Source organism: Salvelinus namaycush, chromosome 7 (assembly GCF_016432855.1).
Source record: "Salvelinus namaycush isolate Seneca chromosome 7, SaNama_1.0, whole genome shotgun sequence".
Taxonomy (NCBI): Eukaryota; Metazoa; Chordata; class Actinopteri; order Salmoniformes; family Salmonidae; genus Salvelinus; species Salvelinus namaycush.
The window spans coordinates 13,545,612-13,573,111 of NC_052313.1; the positions used below are offsets into that span (position 1 = coordinate 13,545,612).

A 27,500-nucleotide genomic window follows, 5' to 3' on the forward strand; every position below is an offset into this window, starting at 1 on the left:
GTCATTACCTACGAAATAAAATAATAAGATTATAGCGGAGACGTACGGACAGGCGGGGGGGGAGGGGGGGGGGACGTAGGGACAGGCTGGGGGGGGGGGGGAGGACGTACGGACAGGCTGCGGGGGGGGGGGGGGAGAGGACGTACGGACAGGCTGGGGGGGGGGGAGAGAGGACGTACGGACAGGCTGGGGGGGGGGGAGAGAGGACGTACGGACAGGCTGGGGGGGGAGGACGTACGGACAGGCTGGGGGGAGAGGACGTACGGACAGGCTGGGGGGGGGAGAGAGGACGTACGGACAGGCTGGGGGGGAGAGAGGACGTACGGACAGGCTGGGGGGGGGGGGAGAGAGGACGTACGGACAGGCTGTGGGGGAGAGAGGACAGACAGATGGGGGGGAAGAAAGGACAGACCAATGGGGGGAAGAGAGGGGAGACAGATGGGGGGGAAGAGAGGACAGACAGATGGGGGAAGAGGACGGACAGACAGACGGGGGAAAGAGGACAGAGACGGGGGAAAGAGGACAGAGACGGGGGAAAGAGGACAGACAGACTGGGGGGGAGAGAGGACAGACAGACGGGGAAAGAGAGGGGAGACAGATGGACAGACAGACGGGGAAAGAGAGGGGAGACAGATGGACAGACGGGGGGAAGAGAGAGGGGAGACAGATGGACAGACGGGGGGAGAGAGAGGGGAGACAGATGGACAGACTGGGGGGGGAGAGGACAGACAGACGGGGAAAGAGAGGGGAGACAGATGGACAGACGGGGGGAGGGAGGAGAGACAGACTGGGGGGAGAGGACAGACATATGGGGAAAGAGAGGGGAGACAGATGGACAGACGGGGGGAGAGAGAAGGGAGACAGATGGACAGACAGGGGGAAGAGAGAGGGGAGATAGATGGACAGACGGGGGGGAGAGGACGGACGGACAGACTGGGTGGGGAGAGAGCTGTACAGACGGGGAGAGAGAGGAGACGGGAGGTGAGAGGACAGACAGATGGACAGACTGGAGGGGAGAGAGGACGGACAGACTGGGGGGGAGAGGGGACGTACGGACAGGCTGGGGGGGAGAGAGAGGACGGACGGACAGACTGGGGGGGAGGAGCTGGACAGACGGGGGGGGAGAGAGCTGGACAGACGGGGGGGAGAGAGGACGGACGGACAGACTGGGGGGGAGAGAGGACGGACGGACAGACGGACTGGGGGGAGAGAGGACGGACGGACACACTGGGGGTTAGAGAGGACGGACGGACAGACTGGGGGGGAGAGAGGACGAGGGGAGACGGGGGAGACTGGGGGAGAGAGAGGAGACAGACGGACGGGGAGACAGACTGGGGGAGAGAGGACAGTGAGGGAGAGGACAGACAGACGGGGGGAGAGAGGGAGGGGAGACAGATTGACAGACTGGGGGAGAGAGGACAGACAGATGGGGGGGAAGAAAGGACAGACAGATTGGGGGGAAGAGAGGACAGACAGATTGGGGGGAAGCGAGGACGACAGATGGGGGAAGAGAGGGGAAACAGACGGGCAGAGCGAGGGGGGGAGGGGAGACAGACGGGGGGGAAGAGAAGGACAGACAGACAGGGGAAGAGACGGACGGAGAGATAGACAGGGGGAAGAGACGGACAGATAGACGGGGGAAAGAGGACAGACAGACGGGGGAAAGAGGACAGACAGACGGGGGAAATAGGACAGACAGACTGGGGGGGAGAGAGAGGACAGACAGACGGGGAAAGAGGACAGACAGACGGGGGAAAGAGGACAGACAGAGGGGGAAGAGGACAGACAGACGGGGGAAAGAGGACAGACAGACGGGGGAAATAGGACAGACAGACGGGGGGAAGAGAGGGGAAACAGACGGGCAGAGCGAGGGGGGGAGGGGAGACAGACGGGGGAAGAGGACGGACAGACAGACGGGGGAAATAGGACAGACAGACTGGGGGGAAGAGAGGGGAAACAGACGGGCAGAGCGAGGGGGGGAGGGAGACAGACGGGGGGAAGAGGACGGACAGAAGACGGGGGGAAGAGGACGGACAGACAGACGGGGGGAAGAGGACGGACAGATAGACAGGGGGAAGAGGACGGACAGATAGACGGGGGAAAGAGGACAGACAGACGGGGGAGAGAGGACAGACAGACGGGGGAAATAGGACAGACAGACGGGGGGGAGAGAGAGGACAGACAGACGGGGAAAGAGAGGGGAGACAGATGGACAGAGAGGGAGAGGGAAAGGGAGACAGATGGACAGACGGGGGGAAGAGAGAGGGGAGACAGATGGACAGACTGGGGGGAGAGAGGACAGACAGATGGGGAAAGAGAGGGGAGACAGATGGACAGACGGGGGGGAGGAGGAGAGACAGACTGGGGGGGGGAGAGGACAGACAGATGGGGAAAGAGAGGAGACAGATGGACAGACGGGGGGAGAGAGAAGGGAGACAGATGGACAGACAGGGGGAAGAGAGAGGGGAGATAGATGGACAGACTGGGGGGGAGAGAGGACAACAGATGGGGAAAGAGAGGGGAGACAGATGGACAGACGGGGGGGAGGGAGGAGAGACAGACTGGGGGGGAGAGGACAGACAGATGGGGAAAGAGAGGAGACAGATGACAGACGGGGGGAGAGAGAAGGGAGGACAGATGGACAGACAGGGGGAAGAGAGAGGGAGAGAGATAGGGACAGACTGGGGGGGAGAGGACGGACGGACAGACTGGGGGGGAGAGAGGACGGACAGACTAGGGGGGAGGAGGAGGACAGACTAGGGGGGAGAGAGGACGGACAGACTGGGGGGGAGAGAGGAGGACAGACAAACGGGGAGGAGAGACGACAGACGGGGGGAGAGAGGAGAGACAGACAGACGGGGGGGAGAGAGGAGAGACAGACGGGGGGGAGAGAGGAGAGACAGACGGGGGGGGAGAGAGGAGAGACAGACGGGGGGGAGAGAGGAGAGACCGACGGGGGGGGAGAGGAGAGAGGAGAGACAGACGGGGAGAGAGGAGAGACAGACAGACGGGGAGAGAGAGGAGAGAGGACGGACAGACAGACGGGGAGAGAGAGGAGAGAGGACGGACAGACAGACGGGGGAGAGAGAGCAGAGAGGACAGACAGACGGGGGGAGAGAGGACGGACAGACGGGGGGAGAGAGGACGGACAGACGGGGGAGAGAGGACGGACAGACGGGGGGAGAGAGGACAGACAGACGGGGAAGAAGAGAGGGAGACAGATGGACAGACGAGGGGAGAGGGAAGGGAGACAGATGGACAGACGGGGGGAAGAGAGAGGGGAGACAGATGGACAGACTGGGGGGGAGAGAGGACAGACAGATGGGGAAAGAGAGGGGAGACAGATGGACAGACGGGGGGGAGGGAGGAGAGACAGACTGGGGGGGGGGGAGAGGACAGACAGATGGGGAAAGAGAGGAGACAGTTGGACAGACGGGGGGAGAGAGAAGGGAGACAGATGGACAGACGGGGGGAGAGAGAAGGGAGACAGATGGACAGACAGGGGGAAGAGAGAGGGAGATAGATGGACAGACTGGGGGGGAGAGAGGACAGACAGATGGGGAAAGAGAGGGGAGACAGATGGACAGACGGGGGGGAGGGAGGAGAGACAGACTGGGGGGGGGAGAGGACAGACAGATGGGGAAAGAGAGGAGACAGATGGACAGACGGGGAGAGAGAAGGGAGACAGATGGACAGACAGGGGAGAGAGAGGGGAGATAGATGGACAGACTGGGGGGGAGAGGACGGACGGACAGACTGGGGGGGAGGGAGGACGGACAGACTAGGGGGGAGAGAGGACGGACAGACTGGGGGGGAGAGAGGAGAGACAGACAAACGGGGAGGAGAGACAGACAGACGGGGGGGGAGAGAGGAGAGACAGACAGACGGGGGGGGAGAGAGGAGAGACAGACGGGGGGAGAGGGAGAGAAGACGGGGGGGAGAGAGGGGAGACAGACGGGGGGAGAGAGGAGAGACAGACGGGGGGAGAGAGGAGAGACAGACGGGGGGGAGAGACGAGAGACAAAGGGGGGGAGAGAGGAGAGACAGACGGGGGGGGAGAGAGGAGAGACCGACGGGGGGAGAGAGGAGAGACCGACGGGGGGGAGAGAGGAGAGACCGACGGGGGGGAGAGAGGAGAGACAGACAGACGGGGAGAGAGAGGAGAGAGGACGGACAGACAGACGGGGAGAGAGAGGAGAGAGGACGGACAGACAGACGGGGAGAGAGAGAGGAGAGAGGACGGACAGACAGACGGGGAGAGAGAGCAGAGAGGACAGACAGACGGGGGGAGAGAGGACGGACGGACGGTGGGAGAGGGACGGACAGACGGTGGGAGAGAGGACAGACAGACGGGGGGGGAGAGGACAGACAGACGGGGGGAGAGAGGATAGACAGACAGGACAGACGGGGAGAGAGGATAGACAGACGGGACAGATGGGGAGAGAGACAGACAGACGTGGGGAGGAAAGGACGGACGCAGGGATGAGAGGACGGGAGGGACGGACGGACGGGGGTCGGGAGAGTACGGACGGGGGGAGGGGAGGAGGAGAGACGGGACGAGAGAGGACGAGCGAGAGGAAGGACGGAGTGAGGGAGAGACGGAGATAGCGAGAGGAAATAAGAGGGGAGAGGAGATAGTGAGAGGAAATAAGAGGGGAGAGGAGAGGGAAGAGAGGAGATACTGAGAGGGCAGGAAAATATATATTTGGCTGGGCTGTGGGTCTCGACAGACATTTTCCGTGGCCACATTGTTCCGTGGTTGGTTGAAACACACCCCTCCCATCTCTTCCTCTCTCCCATCCCCTCCCTCCTCCTGTCTTCTTCACACCAGAGCCCAGATCTGTGAGAGGAATGCAAGCGAGTGGAGCTTCCACATTACTGATGCTATCTGCATGGCTTATCAGATCAAGTTTAAACTATTTGTGGGTATGTGCGTGACTATTGGTAGCCTTATGTAGGTCTAGATGTCGGTGTGTGGTTGTGTACACGTCTCCTTTATTAGTCCAAGGAGAGGATTGCATCCGGTTATGTTAGCAGTTTGTTTAGGAGAGATTATCCTAACTCTCATTTGTCACCGTGGGATGTGGTAACTCACTTCTCTCTGCCTAGCAACTGACTCTGTTGTGACATGCTGCTGCCGATACTGAGCCAAGAACTTTCACTTTAGCAGAGAAACAAATGTCCTGTTTTATTGAATTAACTTTGCAGTGTGTGTGTGTGTATTGACCTGAACACATGGGAAGATAGATACTTGCGCACTGTCAAACCATTTGGGGAAAACTGCTAAAATATATTCAAATCCCTGAACACAGCCATATAGCCTAACGCGTGTTAAGCATTTACCATAGGTATAGCCTTAGCCTATTATAAAAGGAGGAGGAAGCGACTGAAAGAGGGATGGAGAGAGACGGCGAGAGTGAGAAAGGGAGACGATGGAGGGGAAGGGGAAAAACAGGATGATTGAGAGGAAGAGGAAACAGAGAAGAGGCTCTGTCCGTTCCTGTATGCCTCTCCCTCCTTGCCTCTGTAAACATTGTACTGCACCGACACCCTGACCTTTGCTCTGTGAGAGGGGGTGGAAGAGCACAGAACTAGAGGCATGGTAGCTGGATGTGGTGTGTGTGGTTAAAAGTGTGTGTGAATTTTCTCTACCTGTTGCATCTGTGTTGCATTTGAGTTGGCACTACCTGTTGCATTTCAGTGTGTAGGTTGTGTGTGTGTAGGTTGTGTGTGTGTGTGTAGGTTGTGTGTGTGTGTGTGTGTGTAGGTGTGTGTAGGCTGTGTGTAGGTTGTGTGTGTGTGTAGGTTGTGTGTGTGTGTAGGTTGTGTGTGTGTGTGTGCATGCAACATGTCAGGGCAGGGTAGTATGAGGGAGGGGAAGGAGAGGGAGGGAGGATGGGTAATGGCAGCTGAGTGTGAGCTGAAGGAGGAACCGGAGGAGGAGAGAAACAAGAGAGGGGGAGGGGTGGTCCTCTAAAAACTCACAAGAAGCGGGCCAGTGAGAAGGGGGAGAGAGAGAATGCTCCCCATCAGTCAGACACAGCCACCACACACACGTGCAGAGAGAAAGAGGGAAGTAGAACACTGTGACTTGGCGAGTCTGTGCTTCCTGTTGTGATCGAGTAGAGTGTCATGCTCTGCCACTTTGTCTAAACGCCAGCCAGCCAGTCAGTCAGTCACATCATCACAGGCAGGCCAGACAGGACCAACTGTACTTTACTGTTCTATCACTCACAAACACACAAAACTATGCTGCTATGTATTGGCCGAAAGGCTATTCTACTCTGCGTTTTCCATCAACGACCCTAGATTAACTTGGATTAGGCTATTGCATTTCTTAAACCTTACACTTGTGGGAATTGGCCTATAGTGCCTTCAGAAAGTATTCATACCTCTTGACTTATTCCACATTTTGTTGTTACAGCCCGCATTCTAAATTCATTAAAAAAACACCCATCTACACACGATACCCCAATTATGACAGTGAAAATATGTTTTTGTACATTTTATAGAAAATAAAATACGAAAATATTTCATTTAAACCCGAGCCAATACTTTGTAGAAGCCCCTTTGGCGGCGATTACAGCTTTGAGTCATCTTGGGTATGTATATCAGCTTTGTACATCTGGATTTAGGGATTTTCTCCCTTCATCCTTGCAGATTTTCTCAAGCTCTGTTAACCTCTCTGCGCTACGGATCCCTTTAGCGGGACCATTTTCCTAAACAACCGCTGAATTGCAGGGCGCAAAATATTACAAAAAATATTTATAATCATGCAATCACAAGTGAAATATACCAAAACACAGTTTAGCTTGTTGTTAATCCACCTATCGTGTCAGATTCTGAAAATATGCTTTACAGCGAAAGCAATCCAAGCTTTTGTGAGTGTATCAATCAATGCTAGAACAGCTAGCCCCAAATTAGCATGGTCACGAAAGTCAGAAAAGCAATAAAATTAATCGCTTACCTTTGATAATATTCGGATGTTTGCACTCACGAGACTCCCAGCTACACAATAAATGTTATTTTTGTTCAATAAATATTATAACAAAAAAACGCCATTTGGGTTGCGCGTTATGTTCAGAAAACTACAGCCTCGTTCCGTTCGACGAAAATTCCAAAAAGTATCTGTAATGTTCGTAGAAACATGTCAAATGTTTTTTATAATCAATCCTCAGGTTGTTTTTAACATACATAATCGATAATATTTCAACCAGACCGTAACCTATTCAATAAAAGAGAGAAAGAAAATGGAGAGCTACCCTTCTCGCGCGCAGGAACTAATCAAAGGACACCTGACTAGTTTTGAAAAATCTCGCTCATTTTTCAAAATAAAAGTCTGAAATATGTCTAAAGCCTGGTCACAGCCTAAGGAAGCCAGACGGGAAATGAAACACAGATAAAAAATATAAAAAATCACTTCCGGGTTAGATTTCCTCAGGTTTTCGCCTGCAAAATAAGTTTTGTTATACTCACAGACAATAGTTTGACAGTTTTAGAAACTTCGGAGTGTTTTCTATCCTAATCTGTAAATTATATGCATATTCTACGATCTGGATCTGAGAAATAGTCCGTTTACCTTGGGAAAGTTATTTAAAAAAAAATATATAAAAAAAAAATATATATATATATCTGACCCCTAGCGTCAAGAAGTTAAATTAGATGGGGAGCAGCGGTGAACAGCAATCTTCAAGTCTTCCACAGATTTTCAATGGGATTGAAGTCTGTGGTTTGGCTGGGCCACTCTAGCAAAAACTTTCACATTCTTGTTATGAAGCCATTCAAGCGTTGCTTTGGCTGTATGCTTGGGGTCATTGTCCTGCTGGAACGTAAATCTTTGCCCCCAGTCTAAGGACGTTTGCGCTCTAAAGCAGATCCTTATCAGTCTCCCAGTCCCTGCCCCATAGCATGATGCTGCCACAAATTTGCAAACATTTCTAAAAAATGTTTTCATTTTGTCATTAATGTGTATTTTGTGTAGATTTGTGAGCAAAAAAATAGATTGATCAATTTTGAGTTCAGGCTGTAACACAACAAAATGTGGAATGAGTCAAGGGGTATGAATACTTTCTGAAGGCACTATATGGATATGGCTAAATTGAAATGTTTCTTACAGAAGAATTTTGAAAAGCATATGCATTATTACACAGAGAGAAAAAAAATCCTATCAAATTGTATTTGTCACATGCGTAAACAACAAGTGTAGACGAACAGGGAAATGCTTACTTATGGGCCCTTCCCAACAATGCAGAAAGCAAAAAAGAGAAAGAATAGAAAAATAACACGAGGAATAAATACACAATGAGTAACAATGACTTGGGCATCACGGGGTACCAGCACCGAGTCGATGTGCAGGGGTACGAGGTGATTGAGGTAGATATGTACATATAGGCAGGGATTAACTGACTAGGCAACAGGATTAGTAGCAGCAGCGTATGTGATGAGTCAAAAGAGTTAGTGCGAAGAGAGTCAATGCACATAGTCCTGGTAGCTATTGGTTAACTATTTAACTACACTGAACAAAAATATAAATGCAGCATGTAAAGTGTTGGTCCCATGTTTTACGAGCTGAAATAAAAGATTCCATTTGCACAAAAAGCTAATTTCGCACACATTTTCTGCACAAATGTATTTATATTCCAGTTAGTGAGCATTTGTCCTTTGCCAAGACAATCCATCCACCTGACAGGTGTGGCATATCAAGAAGCTGATTAAACAGCATGATCATTACACAGGTAATTTAATAATCATGCCAGATAATTTAATATTAATTTCTTTACCATAAGCCGCGTCCATTGTCGGTTTTAGAGAATTTGACAATACATCCAACCGGCCTCACAACCGTAAACCACGTGTATGGCGTTGTGTGAGCAAGCGGTTTACTGATGTCAACATTGTGAACAGAGTGCCCCATGGTGGTGTTGGGGTTATGGTATGAGCAGGCATAAGCTACGGACAATGAGCACAATTGCATTTTATCGATGGCAATTTGAATGCACAAAAATACCGTGACGAGATCCTGAGGCCCATTTTTTGGGGGGGCGTATCTGTGACCAAGAGATGCATATCTATATTCCCAGTCATGTGAAATCCATAGATTTAATGCATTTATTTAAATGGACTGATTTGGCATGCTTGTATGCCATCAAAGCTGTATTTATTATAATATTCAACGTCTCATATTTCCAAATACATTGAGTTCTTGTAATTAACAGCAAATCCCTCACTCAGACAACAAAAAAATGGCAACACTTGCCCAATTAGCGGGGGGGGGGGGGGGGGGGCACTTTTTGTCACGAGTGGTGCTCAAGTTCAGGATGGCTGTCTGTCAAAACCCATACAGAGCTGTGATCCGCAGAGCCTGAGCTCTGATGTCATGTATAGCATGTTACTGTATAGCCACTGCGTTCCAATGTACAGTTGAAGTTTACATACACCTTAGCCAAATACATTTAAACTCAGTTTTTCACAATTCCTGACATTTAATCCTAGTACAAATTCCCTGTCTTAGGTCAGTTAGGATCACCGCTTTATTTTAAGAATGTGAAATGTCAGAATAATGGTAGAGAGAATGATTTATTTCAGCTTTTATTTCTTTCATCACATTCCCAGTGGGTCAGAAGTTTACATACACTCAATTAGTATTTGGTAACATTGCCTTTAAATTGTTTAACTTGGGTCAAACGTTTCGGGTAGCCTTCCACAAGCTTCCCACAATAAGTTGGGTAGATTTTGTCCCATTCCTCCTGACAGAGCTGGTGTAATTGAGTCAGGTTTGTAGGCCTCCTTGCTCGCACATGCTTTTTCAGTTCTGCCCACAAATGTTCTATGGGGTTGAGGTCAGGGCTTTGTGATGGCCACTCCAATACCTTGACTTTGTTGTCCTTAGGCCATTTTGCCACAACTTTGGAAGTATGCTTGGGGTCATTGTCCATTTGGAAGACCCATTTGCGACCAAGCTTTAACTTCCTGACTGATGTCTTGAGATGTTGCTTCAATATATCCACATAATTTTCCTTCCTCGTGAAGCCATCTATTTTGTGAAGTGCACCAGTCCCTCCTGCAGCAAAGCACCCCCACAACATGATGCTGCTACCCCATACGGTTGGGATGGTGTTCTTCGGCTTGCAAGCATCCCCCTTTTTCCTCCAAACATAACGATGGTCATTATGGCCAAACAGTTCTATTTTTGTTTCATCAGACCAGAGGACATTTCTCCAAAAAGTTCAATCTTTGTCCCCATGTGCAGTTGCAAACCGTAGTCTGGCTTTTTTTATGGCGGTTTTGGAGCAGTGGCTTCTTCCTTGCTGAGCGGCCTTTCAGGTTATGTCGATATAGGACTCATTTTACTGTGGATATAGATACTTTTGTACCTGTTTCCTCCAGCATCTTCATAAGATCCTTTGCTGCTGTTCTGGGATTGATTTGCACTTTTTGCACCAAAGTACAGATATCTCTAGGAGACAGAGCACGTCTCCTTCCTGAGCCGTATGATGGTTACGTGGTCCCATGGTGTTTATACTTGCGTACTATTGTTTGTACAGATGAACGTGGTACCTTCAGGCGTCTGGAAATTGCTCCCAAGGATGAACCAGACTTGTGGAGGTCTACAATTTTTTTTCTAAGGTCTTGGCTGATTTCTTTTGATTTTCCCATGATGTCAAGCAAAGAGGCACTGAGTTTGAAGGTAGGCCTTGAAATACATCCACAGGTACACCACTTATCAGAAGCTTCTAAAGCCATGACATAATTTTCTGGAATTTTCCATGCTGCTTAAAGGCACAGTCAACTTAGTGTCTGTAAACTTCTGACCCACTGGAATTGTGATACAGTGAATTATAAGTGAAATAATCTGCCTACAAACAATTGTTAGAAAAATTACTTGTCATGCACAAAGTAGATGTCCTAACCGACTTGCCAAAACTATTGTTTGTTAATAAGAAATGTGTGGAGTGGTTGAAAAACTAGTTTTAATGACTCCAACCTAAGTGTATGTAAACTTCCGACTTCAACTGTAGGTACTTATCAGTGTCCAAATCTGCCATTTTCAACCCGTATACAAGTGTAAAGGGCTACACAAAGACAATCCACAATAATCAACTTTGGTCTGCTGTCTCTCTTGGCATGTAAAATATTGTATTGAGTGGTGGTAAGTTGGTAGCGAGTTTTTATCTGGTGCTTTTGCATCTCTAGTCATGTTGAGTGTTGTGTGTGTGTGTGTGATCTGTGCTAGTTAGTGCTGGGCCAGCCGGTCCCACTGCTGTAACACTTCTCTTGGTATCAGGAGAGAGACCGATAGGAGGGGGCAAGTTAACTTCTCTTGGTGTCAGGAAGAGCGAGCTGGCCTCAAGCTAGGCCCATCTCCCGGCTAGCAAACAAAGTACACCAACTACAATACCTCTCTTGCCAATTGGCCTGGACCCTTTGTCGACATTGAGCCCCGCCGATCCATCACAACTGGTCTGCTGACGTAATTCGGCTGATGTGCTCTTAACCGGCCTTTGCGTCATGGATGTTGGTGATGATTCATCTGATAGCCCGGCCCGCTAGCTTCCTGAACGCCATGTCTCCCGCTCGCCTAGCATAGTCATCGACTACCAAACGGCTCCCTGTTTCATCTATTGCTGCTCATTGGACCCTATGATCACTCGGCTACACAGCTGATGCCTGCTGGACTGTACATTAACACGATACTTCATTTTGTTTCTCTGTCGGCCCCAGCCTCGAACTCAGGCCCTGTGTGTAGCTAACTGATCATCTCTGCCTGCCCATTCATCGCCATTTACCCGTTGTTGTTGTCCTATCTCTTTACCCGTTGTTGTCTCACCCGTTGTTGTCTTAGCTCTCCCAATCAACACCTGTGATTGCTTTTTACCTTTCTCTAATGTCAATATGCCTTGTATACTGTTGTTTAGGGCAGCTCTCATTGTTTTATTTTACTGCGGAGCCCCTAGTCCTGCTCAACATGCCTCAGATAGCCCCCTTGTCCCACCCCCCACACATGAGGAGACCGCACCTAGCTTAACTGGCGCCTCCAGAGATGCAACCTCTCATCGTCACTCAATGCCTAGGTTTACCCCCACTGTACTCGCACCCTACCATACCCTTGTATCTATCCTATCCTGAATCTATCCTACCACGCCCAGAAATCTGCTCCTTTTATTCTCTGTTTCCAAAGCACTAGACGACCAGTTCTTATAGCCTTTAGCCGTACCCTCATCCTACTCCTCCTCTGTTCCTCTGGTGATGTAGAGGTTAACCCAGGCCCTGTGTGTCCCCAGGCGCTCTCATTTTTTGACTTTTGCAACCGTAAAAGCCTTGGGTTCATGCATGTTAACATCAGAAGCCTCCTCCCTAAGTTTGCTTTATTCACTGCTTTAGCACACTCCACCAACCCTGATGTCCTAGCCATGTCTGAATCCTGGCTTAGGAAGGCTACCAAAAATTCTGAAATTTCCATCCCCAATTACAACATTTTCCGTCAAGACCGAACTGCTAAAGGGGGAGGAATTGCAATCTACTGTAGAGAGAACCTGCAGAGTTCTGTCATACTATCCAGGTCTATGCAGAAACAGTTCGAGCTTCTACTTTTAAAGATCCATCTCTCCAGAAATAAGTCCCTCACTGTTGCCGCTTGTTATAGACCCCCTCAGCTCCAAGCTGTGCCCTGGACACCATATGTGAATTGATTGCTCCCCATCTATCGTCAGAGGTCATACTGCTAGGTAACCTAAACTGGGATATGCTTAACACCCCGGCCGTCCTACAATCTAAGATAGACACCCTCAATCTCACACAAATTATCAAGGAACCTACCAGGTACAGCCCCAAATCCGTAAACATGGGCAACCTCATAGATATCATCCTGACCAACTTTCCCTCTAAATACACCTCTGCTGTTTTCAACCAGGATCTCAGCGATTACTGCCTCATGGCCTGCGTCCGTTATGGGTCCGCGGTCAAACGACCATCCCTCATCACTGTCAAACGCTTCCTAAAACACTTCTGCGAGCAGGCCTTTCTAATCGACCTGGCCTGGGTATCCTGGAAGGATATTGACCTCATCCCATCAGTAGAGGATGCCTGGTTGTTCTTTAAAAGTGCTTTCCTCACCATCTTAAATAATGCCCCTTTCAAAAAAATTGAACTAAGAACAGATCTAGCCCTTGGCGTACTGCACTAGCTTCGAATAGTTCCCGCGATATGCAACTTTTCAGGGAAGTCAGGAACCAATACACACATTCAGTTAGGAAAGCAAAGGCTAGCTTTTTCAAACAGAAATTTGCATCCTGCTGCACTAATTCCCAAAAGTTTTGGGACACTGTAAAGTCCATGGAGAATAAGAGTATCTCCTCCCAGCTGCCCACTGCACTGAGACTAGGAAACACTGTCACCACTGATAAATCCACGATAATCGAGAATTTCAATAATCATTTCTCTACGGCTGGCCATGCTTTCCACCTGGCTACCCCAACCCCGGCCAACAGCACTGCACCCCCCGCAGCAACTGGCCCAAGCCCCCCCCCATTTCTCCTTCACCCAAATCCAGACAGCTGATGTTCTGAAAGAGCAGCAAAATCTGGATCCCTACAAATCAGCTGGGCTAGACAATCTGGACCCTCTTTTCCTAAACTCATCCACCGCCATTGTTGCAACCCCTATTACTAGTCTGTTCAACCTCTCTTTCGTATCGTCTGAGATTCATAAAGATTGGAAAGCGGCCGGGGTCATCCCCCTCTTCAAAGGGGGAGACACTCTAGACCCAAACTGTTACAGACCTATATCCATCCTGCCCTGCCTTTCTACAGTCTTCTAAAGCCAAGTGAACAAACAGATCACCGACCATTTTGAATCGCACCGTACCTTCTTTGCTATGCAATCTGGTTTCTGAGCTGGTCACGGGTGCACCTCAGCCACGCTCAAGGTCCTAAACGATATCATAACCGCCATCGATAAAATACAGTATTGTGCAGCCGTCTTCATCGACCTGGCCAAGGCTTTCGACTCTGTCAATCACTGTATTCTTATCGGCAGATTCAACAGCATTGGTTTCTCTAATGACTGCCTCGCCTCTGGCAGTCTCTATTGGGGTGCCACAGGGTTCAATTCTCAGGCCGACTCTTTTCTCTGTATATATCAATGATGTCGCTCTTGCCCTGGGTGATTCTTTGATCCACCTCTACGCAGACGACACCATTCGGTATACATCTTGCCCTTCTTTAGACACTGTGTTAACAAACCTCCAAATGAGCTTCAACGCCATACAACACTCCTTCTGTGGCCTCCAACTGCTCTTCAATGCTAGTAAAACGAAATGCATGCTCTTCAACCGATTGCTGCCCGCCTGACTGGCTTCACTACTCTTGACGGTTCTGACTTAGAATATGTGGACAACTATAAATACCTAGGTGTCTGGCTAAACTGTAAACTCTCCTTCCAGACTCACATTAAGCATCTCCAATCTCATGTTAAACCAAGAATCGGCTTCCTATTTCGCATCAAAGCCTCCTTCACTCATGCTGCGAAACATACCCTCGTAAAACTAACTATCCTACCGATCCTTGACTTCGGCAATGTCATTTACAAAATAGCCTCCAATACTCTGCATCCAATTTGCTGAGTAGTCTCTCACAGTGCCATCCGTTTTGTCACCAAAGCCCCATATACTACCCACCACTGCGACCTGTATGCTCTCGTTGGCTGGTCCTCGCTACATATTCGTCTCCAAACCCACTGGCTCCAGGTCATCTATAAGTCTTTGCTAAGTAAAGCTCTGCCTTATCTCAGCTCACTGGTCACCCACTCGTAGCACGCGCTCCAGCAGGTATATTTCACTGGTCATCCCCAAAGCCAACACCTACTTTTGCCGCCTTTCCTTCCAGTTCTCTGCTGCCAATGACCGGAACGAATTGCAAAAATCACTGAAGTTGGAGACTTATATCTCTCTCTCTAACTTTAAGCGTCAGCTGTCAGAGCAGCTTACCGATCGCTGCAGCTGTACATAGCCCATCTGTAAATAGCCCATCCAACCAACTACCTACCTCATCCCCATATTTGTTTTTGTTTTTCTGCTCTTTTGCACACCAGTATATCTACTTGCACATCCTCATCTGCACATATATCACTCCAGTGTAAATTGCTAAATTGTAATTACTTCACCACTATTGGCCTATTTATTTCCTTACCTCCTTACTTCTTTTGCATACACTTTATACAGATTTTTCTATTGTGTTATTGACTGTACGTTTGTTTATCCCATGTGTAACTCTGTGTTGTTTTTGTCACACTGCTTTGCTTTATCTGGGCCAGGTCGCAGTTGTAAATGAGAACTTATTCTCAACTGGCCTACTTGGTTAAATAAAGGTGAAATAAAAATAAAAAGACCGTTAGGAGGGAAAGTTGACTTCTCTTGGTGTCAGGAGAGAGACCGTTAGGACGGCAGGTAGCCTAGTGGTTAGAGCGTTGGACTAGTAACCGGAAGTTTGCAAGATCGAATCCCTGAGCTGACAAGGTAAAAATCTGTCATTCTGCCCCTGAACAAGGCTGGTAACACACTGTTCCTAGGCTGTCATTGAAAATAAGAATTTGTTCTTAACTGACTTGCCAAGTTAAATAAAGGTAAAATATATATGGGAAGTTGACTTCTCTTGGTGTCAAGAGAGAGACAGTTAGGAGGGGGTAATAAATAGCCAACATGTGGTCATCGGATCTCTCCCTCCCTCTCCCCTTCTCTATTTTCCCCCAAGTCCCTACCTAACCCAGTCTGTGAACTGACAAGCCAGCCTTGATAAAGACGGCCCCTCTCTCTCATACACGCGCACGCACGCACACTCACACAAAAACACTCTTCTACGCAAGACAACTCCCCACAACACCCGGCTGTAGCCACCAGTGGAATGCTTTGAAAATGCATCCTTGCATCCTCCCTCTCTCTCCATCTCTCGCTCTCTCTCATATTTAACACAACGCTAGCTAGTTAGCGTGCTAACGTCGCGAGGGACCCAAAGGTGAACAGGTTATAAACAACACTGCTCTGTTAGTGCTGGGTGAGAGCAACCCCCCCCTCACCCCCCCATTCCCAATGTTTGCTTTGAAGAGCATGTGTCAGTTTTGGCAGTTTGGCTCGGGGCTCATTGTCTCTCTATCTGCCTTGCTGGTAGAGGACTCAACTTCCCTATTTAATGTATTACTCATTGAACATAAAGCTGCAATATGTAACTTTTTGGCGACCTGACCGAATTCACATAGAAATGTGAGTTATAGATCTGTCATTCTCATTGAAAGCAAGTCTAAGAAGCGGTAATCTCTAGATCTGTTCTGTGTGCTATTTCTATTCTTCCCGTTCTTAAGTTTCGTTTTTGCGTCTTATACTTCCGGTTTTGTACACCAGCTTCAAACAGCTAAAAATACAATATTTGGGGTTATTGAAAATATATATTCAGTTGTTTAGATGGTACAATGATTCTCTACACTAAAATTGCTTGTTTTGTCACATAAACTGAAATTAGACGAACTATTAGGAAATGGCAGAACGATTTCTGCATATTGCGCCTTAAACAATGGTTGTAGTTTGAGTCTAATACAAGTAGCAAAGTTACTCAAGGTGATGCAAAGTTAGCCCTGGTTTAAACACAGTGCCTTCGGAAAGTATTCATACCCCTTTACTTTTTCTAGATTTTTTTTACGTTACAGCCTTATTCTAAAATGGATTAAAAAAAAAAAAAATCCTCAGAGATCTACACACAATATCCCATAATGACAAAGCGAAAACAGGTTTTAGAAATTTTAGCAAATGTATTACATTTAAAAATGCATAACCTTTTTACATAAGTATTCAGACCCTTTGCTATGAGACTCTAAAATGAGCTCAGGTGCATCCTGTTTCCATTGATCATCCTTGAGATGTTTCTACAACTTCATTGGAGTCCACCTGTGGTATATTCAATTGATTTGGACATGATTTGGAAAGGCACACATCTGTCTATGTAAGGCCCCACAGTTGGCAGTGCATGTCAGAGCAAAAACCAAACCATGAGGTCGAAGGAATTGTCCTAGAGCTCCGAGACCGGATTGTGTCGAGGCACAGATCCGGGGAAGGGTACCAAAAGAATTATGTAGCATTGAAGGTCCCCAAGAACACAGTGGCCTCCATCATTCTTAAATGGAAGAAGTTTGGAACCACCAAGACTCTTCCTAGAGCTGGCTGCCCGGCCAAACTGAGCAATCGGGGGAGAAGGGCCTTGGTCAGGGAGGTGACCAAGAACCCGATAGTCACTCTGACAGAGCTCCAGAGTTCCTCTGTGGAGATGGGAGAACCTTCCAGAAGGACAACAATCTCTGCAGCACTTCAGCAATCAGGCCTTTATGGTAGAGTGTCCAGACGGAAGCCACTTCTAAGTAAAAGGCACATGACAGCCTGCTTGGAGTTTGCCAAAAGGCACCTAAAGACTCTCAGGCCATGAGAAACAAGATTATCTAGTCTGATGAAACCAAGATTGAACTCTTTGGCCTGAATGTCAAGCGTCACATCTGAAGGAAACCTGGCACAATCCCTACGGTGAAGCATGGTGGTGGCAGCATCATACTGTGTGGGTGTTTTTCAGCGGGACTGGGAGACTAGTCAGGATCGATGCAAAGATGAACGGAGCAAAGTACTGAGAGATCCTTGATTGAAAACCTGCTCCAGAGCTGAAAATAGCCGTGCAGCAACTCTCCCCATCCTACCTGACAGAGCATGAGAGGATCTGCTGAGAAGAATGGGAGAAACTCCCCAAATACAGGTGTGCCAGGCTTGTAGCGTCATACCCAAGAATACTTGAGGCTGTAATTGCTGCCAAAGGTGTTTCAACAAAGTACTGAGTAAAGGGTCTGAATACTTATGTAAATGTGATATTTACATTTTATTTATTTATAAATTAGCAAACGTTTCTAAAAACCTGTTCATTTTGTCATTATGGGGTATTGTGTGTAGATTGCTGAGGAATTGTTTGTATTTAATACATTTTAGAATAAGGCTGTAACCTAACAAAATAAGGAAAAAGTCAAGGGGTCTGAATACTTTCCAAAGGCACTGATTTTTAATAAAGTAAGGGAGACTGAATGGTGGCTTTAAATCTATGGAAACGTGTCACAAGTGATTTGTCACCAGCGTTTTGTCCTCACACCGGTGTCCCCTCTAGCCCAGCAGGAGGGCTGTGGTGCGACCACCCCTCTGACCTTGTCAGCTGACTCATGCGGTTGCCAGATTGGTGGCTGACTGACTGTGTGTGGAAGGGGATGGTGGTGGCGGTTGCTATATTTAAATCAATGTCTTTGGCTGCTGCATGTTGATTGATTGAGAGTATTTTCACATAGGACTTGAAACCTAAAAAATATGGCTACAGTTTCCAATAATCTATTGAAATAGTTGATTGCATAGCCTAATACTTCCATTAATCAATCCAACTTCATGAACTTAGCTGGCTATATAAGTAATATAAATGAGCACCGTGTAATTAATTGTACAGGATTATAAAGTTTTGCAAATAAAGTGTAACAACCAATACAGATGTGTTGTTCAGATTGAGGTTAAAAAAGAGTTACAGAAGTTGACAGGAGTTAAAATGAAGAAAAGGAGGGCCACCGAGAGAGCGAGTGTGAGAGAGGATGGAGGGAAGAACCCAGCCAGGCAGTCAGACAAAACAAGATGGAGAGAGAGGGAAGAAGAGGGAGAGCAAATGGAGGTGGGAGGAGTCTGTGAGAGGAAGGGAGTGCGAGCTGCGAGGGGCCCAAGGATAGATGAGGGGAGGGGACAGGACAGGATAGGACAGGACAGGAGAAGAGAGGAGAGGCGTGGAGAGGCATTCTTGTTTGCTGCTCTTTGGCACAGTGTGGCGACTTTTCCATCCACACACACACACACGCAGTGTAGTGTCTGTGTGTAGGATGGTGGGTTATGGATGGGGGGGTCAAAGCTGTAGTGAGAGTGATGGCTGGGAACAGATGTAGTAACAGCAGCCACTGCTGCCCCTCCTCCTCGCACCATCTACACGCATGCACACACACTCCTCTCCTGTAACACACGGCACTTTCTCTCCATGAGCGTGTGTTGGAATCTCCAAACAAGTGCAACACTCTCCTCCAGTTGCCTGCTCTGAAACATCACAACAGAAATCTGGAAACCTAGCACGGCCCTTGTGCAATCTCTCTCCTCTCCCCACACCTTTTTTTCCGCTTGGCCTTCTTTCGTTTCTCCAACTCCCCTCTGCATCGGTATCTCTTCTCTCCTCCCCCTCCTGTCTCTCCTCCCCCTCTTTCTTTCCTCCATCTATCCCTCTTTCATCCTTCCTCTCCTCTCCCCTCTCCCTCTTCTCGGTTCCCACCATCTGTTGCAGTTCATTTTAGCAGGCCATAAAAAGTGCTGCCCAAGCGTTTGATCCACCAATCAGAGTGCGGGATGGAGGGAGGGGGTGATGCTCAGCTAATGAAAGAAAACAAATCCACGGCTAATCTTGAGATCTGCGGTTAACACACACACACCCCTTGGCCAACCCCCCACTATTCAACATGACCATACTACTTAGTCTGTGCTTTGTATTGCTAGTTAGAGCTGCTACTCCATTAGCTACTTACAACTCCACAATACTTTGCTAGTTGTAAACCAGTGGCTTTCATAAATTTTTTGCATTATTTAATAATGTGGTCAGTTTTAATGACTCGGGTGGTCTGGGCACGGTGCTACTTGCAACACCAGGGAGTTTATGATTTTTATAACCTGCGTGCGAGTGATTACTCACGAAAACCCAGACAAAAACAATGTAATCCATAGAATAGTACTTTGGAGGAAGGATTGTTGACATATATATTTGACATTTGTATCTGAAAGCATAATTGAGAAATAAGTGATCAAAGTTGGCATATTTATAAAATTTTGCCCTTAGCCAGGCCTCCTTCAAGACTCCAGTGTTTCATCTGTAGGTGCTATAAGGCATTGGTGTCATATGAAGCTTTACAGCTTGCTCTGTAATATGAGTACTAGTAGTATTTTGATTTCAAAAACTTTTTTACCATAAATGTAGGAATTTTGACGATACCATTTGATTTGTCCCCCAAATTATACAGTGGGTACGGAAAGTATTCAGACCATTGACTTTTCCACATTTTGTTACGTTACAGCCTTATTCAAAAATGAATTACATAGTTTTCCCCCCATCAATCTACACTCAATACCCCATAATGACAAAGCAAAAACAGGTTTTTAGAAATGTTTGCTAAAGTATTAAAAAAAAAAAAAACTGAAATATCACATTTACATAAGTATTCAGACCCTTTACTCAGTACTTTGTTGAAGCACCTTTTGGCTTCAACAGCCTCAAGTCTTCTTGGGTAGGATGCTACAAGCTTGGCACACCTGTATTTGGGGAGTTTCTCCCATTCCTCTCTGCAGATCCTCTGTCAGGTTGGATGAGAAGCATTGTTGCACAGCTATTTTCAGGTCTCTCCAGAGATGTTTGATCGGGTTCAAGTCCGGGCTCTGGCTGGGCCGCTCGAGGACATTCAGAGACTTGTCCCGAGCCACTCCTGCGTTGTCTTGGCTGTGTGCTTAGGGTCGTTGTCCTGCTGGAAGGTGAACCTTCGGCTCAGTCTGAGGTCCTGAGCGCTCTGGAGTTGGTTTTCATCAACGATCACTCTGTACTTTGATCCGTTCATCTTTCCCTCGATCCTGACTAGTCTCCCAGTCCCTGCTGCAGAAAAACAGCATGATGCATGATGCTGCCACCACCATGCTTCACCGTAGGGATGGTGCCAGGTTTCCTCCAGATGTGACGCTTGGCATTCAGGCCAAAGAGTTCAATCTTGGTTTCATCAGACCAGATAATCTTGTTTCTCATGGTCTGAGAGTCTTTAGGTACCTTTTGGCAAACTCCAAGCGGGCTGTCATGTGTCTTTTACTGAGGAGTGGCTTCCGTCTGGCCACTCTACCATAAAGGCCTTATTGGTGGAGTGCTGCAGAGATTGTTGTCCTTCTGGAAGGTTCTCCCAGCTCCACAGAGGAACTCCGGAGCTCTGTCAGAGTGATCATCGGGTCCTTGGTCACCTTCCTGACCAAGGCCCTTCTCCCCTGATATCTCAGTTTGGTCGGGCGGCCAAAGGAAGGAAGTAGGAAGTAAATAAGAATTTGTTCATAACTGACTTGCCTAGTTAAATAAAGGTTATATAAAAAATAAAAGAAGAGTCCTGGTTCCAAACTTCTTCCATTTAAGAATGATGGAGGCTACTGTGTTCTTGGTGGACCTTCAGTGCTGCAGAATTTTTTTGGTACCCTTCCCCAGATCTGTGCCTCGACAAAATCCCTCCGACAAAAGTCTCGGAGCTCTACGGACTGCGCTGACATGCACTGTCAACTGTGGGACCTTTATATAGACACGTGTGTACCTTTCCAAATTATGTCCAATCAAGTTGTAGAAACATCTCAAGGATGATCAATGGAAACAGGATGCACCTGAGCTCAATTTCGAGTCTCATAGCAAATGGTCTGAATTCTTACGTCTGTTATTTAATTTTTTTATTTTAATACATTTACAAAAATTCTAAAAACCTGGTTTCTCTTTGTCATTATGGGGTATTGTGTGTAGACTGCTGAGGATTTGTATTTATTTAATCCATTTTGGAATAAGGCGTAACAAAATGTGGGAAAAGTTAAGGGGTCTGAATACTTTCCGAAGATACTGTATATATTGTTGAACATAATATACTCTACTGGCATATCAAAGTTCCAGTGTGGGATTTTTGCTAGTTTTAAAGTTATGATCTGATTTGTAAGCACTACTGACAGAGTGAACGTGAAAATGGATTCAAAATGGTGGCCCTCTGCTGGTGATTTGCAAGTTGTTTTTTAACATTTATTTAACAAACAAGTCAGTTAAGAACAAATTCTTATTTACAATGATGGCCTACTCCAGCCAAACCCTAACGACGCTGGGCCAATTGTGCGCCGCCCTATAGGACTCCCAATCATGGCTGGTTGTGATACAGCCTGGAGTCGAACCAGGGTCTGTAGTGACGCCTCTAGCACTAAGATGCGGTGCCTTAGACCGCTGCGCCACTCAGGAGCCCACGTGATGTGCAGTGATGCAAGTAAAAGGACATTGCCTACTATGCCAATTTCTCTGTATAAAATGGGCCATAACTGTTTTAAACTATCAGGGATCCCACTCTGGAACTTTGATATGCCTGTAGAGTAATTTATGTCAATGAAAAAAAGCGAAATATTTTGTACATGGGATGCAGTAGCAGCAAGACTTGGAGTGAGACATGCACACACCCCCCTCGCACTCTGACAGAAGGGTTTGTGACACTGCATCTGCTTAGGCCATGTTGCTGTTTGTAATAGGGGTGTTGATGAGTAATCGTGTTTTCATTTAAGAAAATACATAGTGTTGGTATTCCGTGTTGGTATGCCTTCATCACAATAACTCCTTATTATACAGTACCAGTCAAAAGTTTGGACACACCTACTGATTCCAGGGTTTTTCTTTATTTTTACTATTTTCTACATTGTAGAATAATAGTGAAGACATCAAAACTATGAAATAACACATATGGAATCATGTAATAACCAAAAAAGTGTAAAACAAATCAAAATATATTTAATATTTGAGATTCTTCAAATAGCCACCCTTTGCCTTGATGACAGCTTTGCACACTCTTGGCATTATCTCAACCAGCTTCAGGAGGTAGTCACCTGGAATGCATTTAAATTAACAGGTGTGCCTTGTTTAAAGTTAATTTGTGGAATTTCTTTCTACATGAAGGTCAGTCAATACAGAACATTTCAAGAACTTTGAAAGTTTCTTCAGGTGCAGTCGCAAAAACCATCAAGCGCTATGATGAAACTGGCTCTCATGAGTGCCGCCACAGGAAAGGAAGACCCAGAGTTACCTCTGCCGCAGAGGATAAGTCCATTCGAGTTACCATCCTCAGAAATTGCAGCTCAAATAACTGCTTCCCAGAGTTCAAGTAACAGACACATCTCAACATCAACTGTTCAGAGGAGACTGTGTGAATCAGGCCTTCATGGTCAAATTGCTGCAAAGAAACCACTACTAAAGGACACCAATAAGAAGAAGAGACTTGCTTAGGCCAAGAAACACGAGCAATGGTGGAAATCCGTCCTTTGGTCTGATGAGTCCAAATTTGAGATTTTTGGTTTTAACCGCCATGTCTTTGTGAGACGCAGAGTAAGTGAACGGATGATCTCCGCATGTGTGGTTCCCACTGTGAAGCATGGAGGAGGCGGTGTGGGGGCACTTTGCTGGTGACACTGTCTGTGATTTATTTAGAATTCAAGGCACAATTAACCAGCATGGCTACCACAGCATTCTGCAGTGATACACCAACCCATCTGGTTTGCGCTTAGTGGGGCTATCATTTGTTTTTCAACAGGACAATGACCCAAAACACACGCCCAGGCTGTGTAAGGGCTATTTGACCAAGAAAGAGAGTGATGGAGTGCTGCATCAGATGCCCTGGCCTCAACAATCACCTGACCTCAACCCAATTGAGATGGTTTGGGATGAGTTGGACAGCAAAGTGAAGTGAAAGCAGCCAGCAAGTGCTCAGCATATGTGGGAACTCCTTCAAGGCTGTTTGAAAAGCTTTCCAGGTGAAGCTGGTTGAGAGCATGCCAAGAGTGTGCAAACCTGTCATCAAGGCGAAGAATCTCAACCAACACTTTTTTGGTTACCACATGATTCCATGTGTTATTTCATAGTTTTGATGTCTTCACTATTTTACAATGTAGAAAATAGTAAAACTAAATAAAAACCCTTGAATGAGTAGGTGTCCACACTTTTGACTGGTACTGTACATGGAATCAGGAATACCAGCCCTTTGTATTTTCTTTAAAAAAAATAAAAAATAACTACAGTAACTGTTGGCATTTCAATTCCCTGTGTACCAAAATCGAACCTTGACACCACAACCGCAATACGTACCCATCCGTGGGTTTGGCGAACCATTACACCCTTAGTCTGTAATGTCACTTCTCTACTCCCTCCCGGGACTCACTAGAATAAACACAACCAGCCGTCACCAGTCTGTTCAAGCTCACCTCTTTCACCCACTCTCCCCCCTCTCATCTCCTCCTTTTCCTCTCCTCCATCTCATCTCTCTCTACTTCTCCATTTCCAAGGCTTTCCCCCCCTTCCTTTTCTCTCTATCACCCTCAACTCCTGTCCTCCATCCCTTTATTTCTCTCCCTTTTTTATTCACTTTGGTTAGGGTGAGTCATTTGGAAAGCCAATGTAGAGGAATGTAGACACTAAAACACACACACACCCACACACACACACACTCCAACCCTCCCTCCATGAGGAGGAGGAAGTGGCCTGGACCGGAGAGGAGCTTCCTGTGGGGCTGTGAACGGGAATCTGCAATTAACGGGGTGGGGGGGGGGGGGGGGGGGGCTCTCTTATTTGGGCTCTCTCTCTCACCCCTCTTCTCTCCTCTTTCTTGCTTATTCTGCGTCTGTATCTCTCCTTCCCCCTTCTTTCTTTCCTTTTTCCATCTACCCCTCTCCTGCATCCTCGGTCACCATCTGTATTAGCTGGATCTCCTATGATACTGTGTCATAGCATGTTAGCTGGGCCAGATAACAATAGTAGGCATAGTTAGCAATGTGTGCTGGATACAGGATGGGCCTGGGGGGATGGTACAGAAAGCGCCAGTCTAGCATGGAGTTAAGAGAGATTAGCCCACCCCAAACCCTCCCATCGGGGACTGGCCCCGGGTGCGGAGAGAGGATAGGGAAACCAAGGGCTTGAATCTGCGTGTGTTTGATTGGGGAGTGGCTGGGGGCCTATGGGTTTACTTGACCATGGACCATAGACACTTGGTAGCCTGCTGTGATTGGTTTCTTACTAAATTGTTGTTATGCTGAGGATAGAAAGAAAGGCTAGGATATTTCATCCTCTTTCTCCCTCCCGCCCGCCCGCCCTCTTTTGTCTCATACGAGACAGGTTTAATGTCATAAAACACAGGCTATCATGTCTAGCTAGCGACATCAACTCAGCCAGTATTCTTTCGCTCTCCCTATCACATGGTCTTCCTCCTCCTCCCCTCTGCATTAACCTTCAGCCCCCTCAACCCCTCTAGGCCCTCCTTCCACTCCATAGCCAACCTATGCTCTAATGCACACTATGAAGTGCACTGCATACTCACTTCATTTACCATCTTCTGACTCCTCATGTTAACAAGTATGTACGTAGGTGGCATCAGTATTTCTTTGCGAATGCCTTGTACTTTTTTTAAATTTTTGTAGTGAAAAAGGCTAACTAGTAGCTAGCTACAGAACATTGTGCTAATGCTAGTAGCTAGCTACAGAACATTGTGCTAATGCTTGTAGCTAGCTACGGAACATTGTGCTAATGCTTGTAACTAGCTACGGAACATTGTGCTAACGCTAGTAGCTAGCTACGGAACATTGTGCTAACGCTAGTAGCTAGCTACGGAGCATTGTGCTAACGCTAGTAGCTAGCTACGGAACATTGTGCTCACGCTAGTAGCTAGCTACGGAACATTGTCCTCATGTTAGTAGCTAGCTACGGAACATTGTGCTCATGTTAGTAGCTATCTACGTTATCCTTAATTTTTGGGGGATTGGCAACATGTTGCTAGTAAACGTTAATGTAACTTCCTGAATTTAAATGGAATTAACCCCAACCCTGCAAAGTACCGACGCCACCTTAGTTTTTGTGTATGTCCCATGTCACTAAGTTTGTGTGTATGTTGTGTTCCTGCAGTGATGGAGAGCGCCACAGAGGACAAGCGTCCGGGGGGAGGGGTGAGTGCTGAGCTGAGCGCTGTAGAGACTGAGCACTCTGAGGGGCAGGAAACCCCCGACTCCACACACACACAGGACGAGCACACAGGTGAGGGTGGTGTATGTGCATGTGTCCGAGTGTTCTTGTGTGTGTTGCAGAGCTGGTGTGCGTTAGTTTGCTTATACTAACTGCGGTTTCCTCACTCTTCCCAGGGAGTAACGGAGCTATGGAGGAAGGAGAGGAGGAAGATGAAAATGGAGAGAATATGACAGAGGGCGTGGACTTGTCATCCATCAACGCCATGATGTCGACGGTGATGAACGCAGGCCAGCTCAACGGCGCCATGGAGCCCTCCTCAGCCCCTGCCTCAACACCTTCAATCCACATTAGCAAGACCACCCCACCCAGACCCACTAGTGTCAATCGCAATGCCAGGAGAAACACGGTACAAACACACACACACACGTAAAAAAACGAACCGAGGAACAGGGAGGAGACTGAGTCAGTGTGGCATCACATTTGAAATGACGTGTCAACTGGTTGAAGTAGAAGAGAACAGTACAGTAAAAGCTAGTTTTTCACCAGGCTCCAACAATGATGTAAAGTTGTGTGTGTGTGTGTGTGTCAGGACCGAGGGATGGGGGAGGTGGGTTGTAGGGGCAGGGGAAGAAGCATCCCCCCGTCTCACTCCACAACTCTCGCGTCCCAGCTTCAAACGAGTAGCGACAAATGGTCCTTGCCTCTCAATTCCTCTTTTGTCCCCCCGGCCCTGGGTTACATTGCTCCTATTAAAGCATGGGATTGGGGGTCATAATGCTCGGGTGTAGGACAAACAGTTGTCACTTATGACACGAGCAGACACACACACACACACACACACACACACATACACAGCCTGGAAGAGCCATCCAGGACCAGAGTTGTAGGCCGACCTACCCCTGACATGCAGAGTGTACTTCACATCCCCTTAGCAGGAGTGGCCAGGTTCTCAGGTGCTCACCTCTTGAGGAAACCGGCTTTAGGCCTATTATGTAATTTACCAGATTGTCAGCACTAACATAGGCCACACACAGCTACAGCATCAACGCATGCTACCAGGTGAAGAGGTTGTCGCTAGTGGCCAGCTTGCAGAGTTCACACTGTGCTGTGGTTTAGAAAGAGCAACAGAAAAAAGGATATGGAGTCACATCTTTTGCTGAAAACCTAAAACTCAATTCAGTTCTCGTGCGCTCGCTGTCCATCCTGCAGTCTAGACACACACACGCACACGCACACGCACACACACACAGGAGAATGATTAAGGGTGTTTCTTGACCTCTGTTGCCACACACTATACAGTGGAGTTGAGCACCAGATCACTTGAGTCTGTGTGTGGAGAGAAAATGTCTGCAATGCACTGGATGCCAGCAAGACGATGGGCTGTGAAACAGACTTGAGCCCAAGCCAGCGGTGCAAAGGAACTGAACAATTCCTTTACTAGGCCTCTCCAAGAGAGGAAAAGGAAGTGCTTCCTAGAGATTGCTTTTGAAGAGTCTCTCTATGTGTGGAAGAAAGTATGCATAATTTGTGTGCAAGTCAGTTTTCTGTGTGCATGCATCTAATTTTGTTTCTGCCACCTTTACACTTATACAGTGTGTGCGTGCATGGGGCGATCCATGGCAGTCCAGTGCTATGTTCAGTCAGTCCGAGTTAATTATC

The 27,500-nt window shown here is 47.5% G+C and overlaps 1 protein-coding gene across 2 annotated transcripts in view; it reads left to right on the plus strand.

The window, feature by feature from the left end:
• Positions 1-27,500, plus strand: part of LOC120050995 (ras-responsive element-binding protein 1-like) — a 72,401-nt gene that overhangs the window by 22,832 nt on the left and 22,069 nt on the right. For both annotated transcript variants that reach the window (XM_038997560.1, XM_038997561.1), the window contains exons 2-3: positions 25,782-25,910; positions 26,015-26,247. In XM_038997560.1, coding sequence (XP_038853488.1) covers positions 25,782-25,910; positions 26,015-26,247 — 362 coding nt within the window. The remainder of the gene's footprint in view (positions 1-25,781; positions 25,911-26,014; positions 26,248-27,500) is intronic.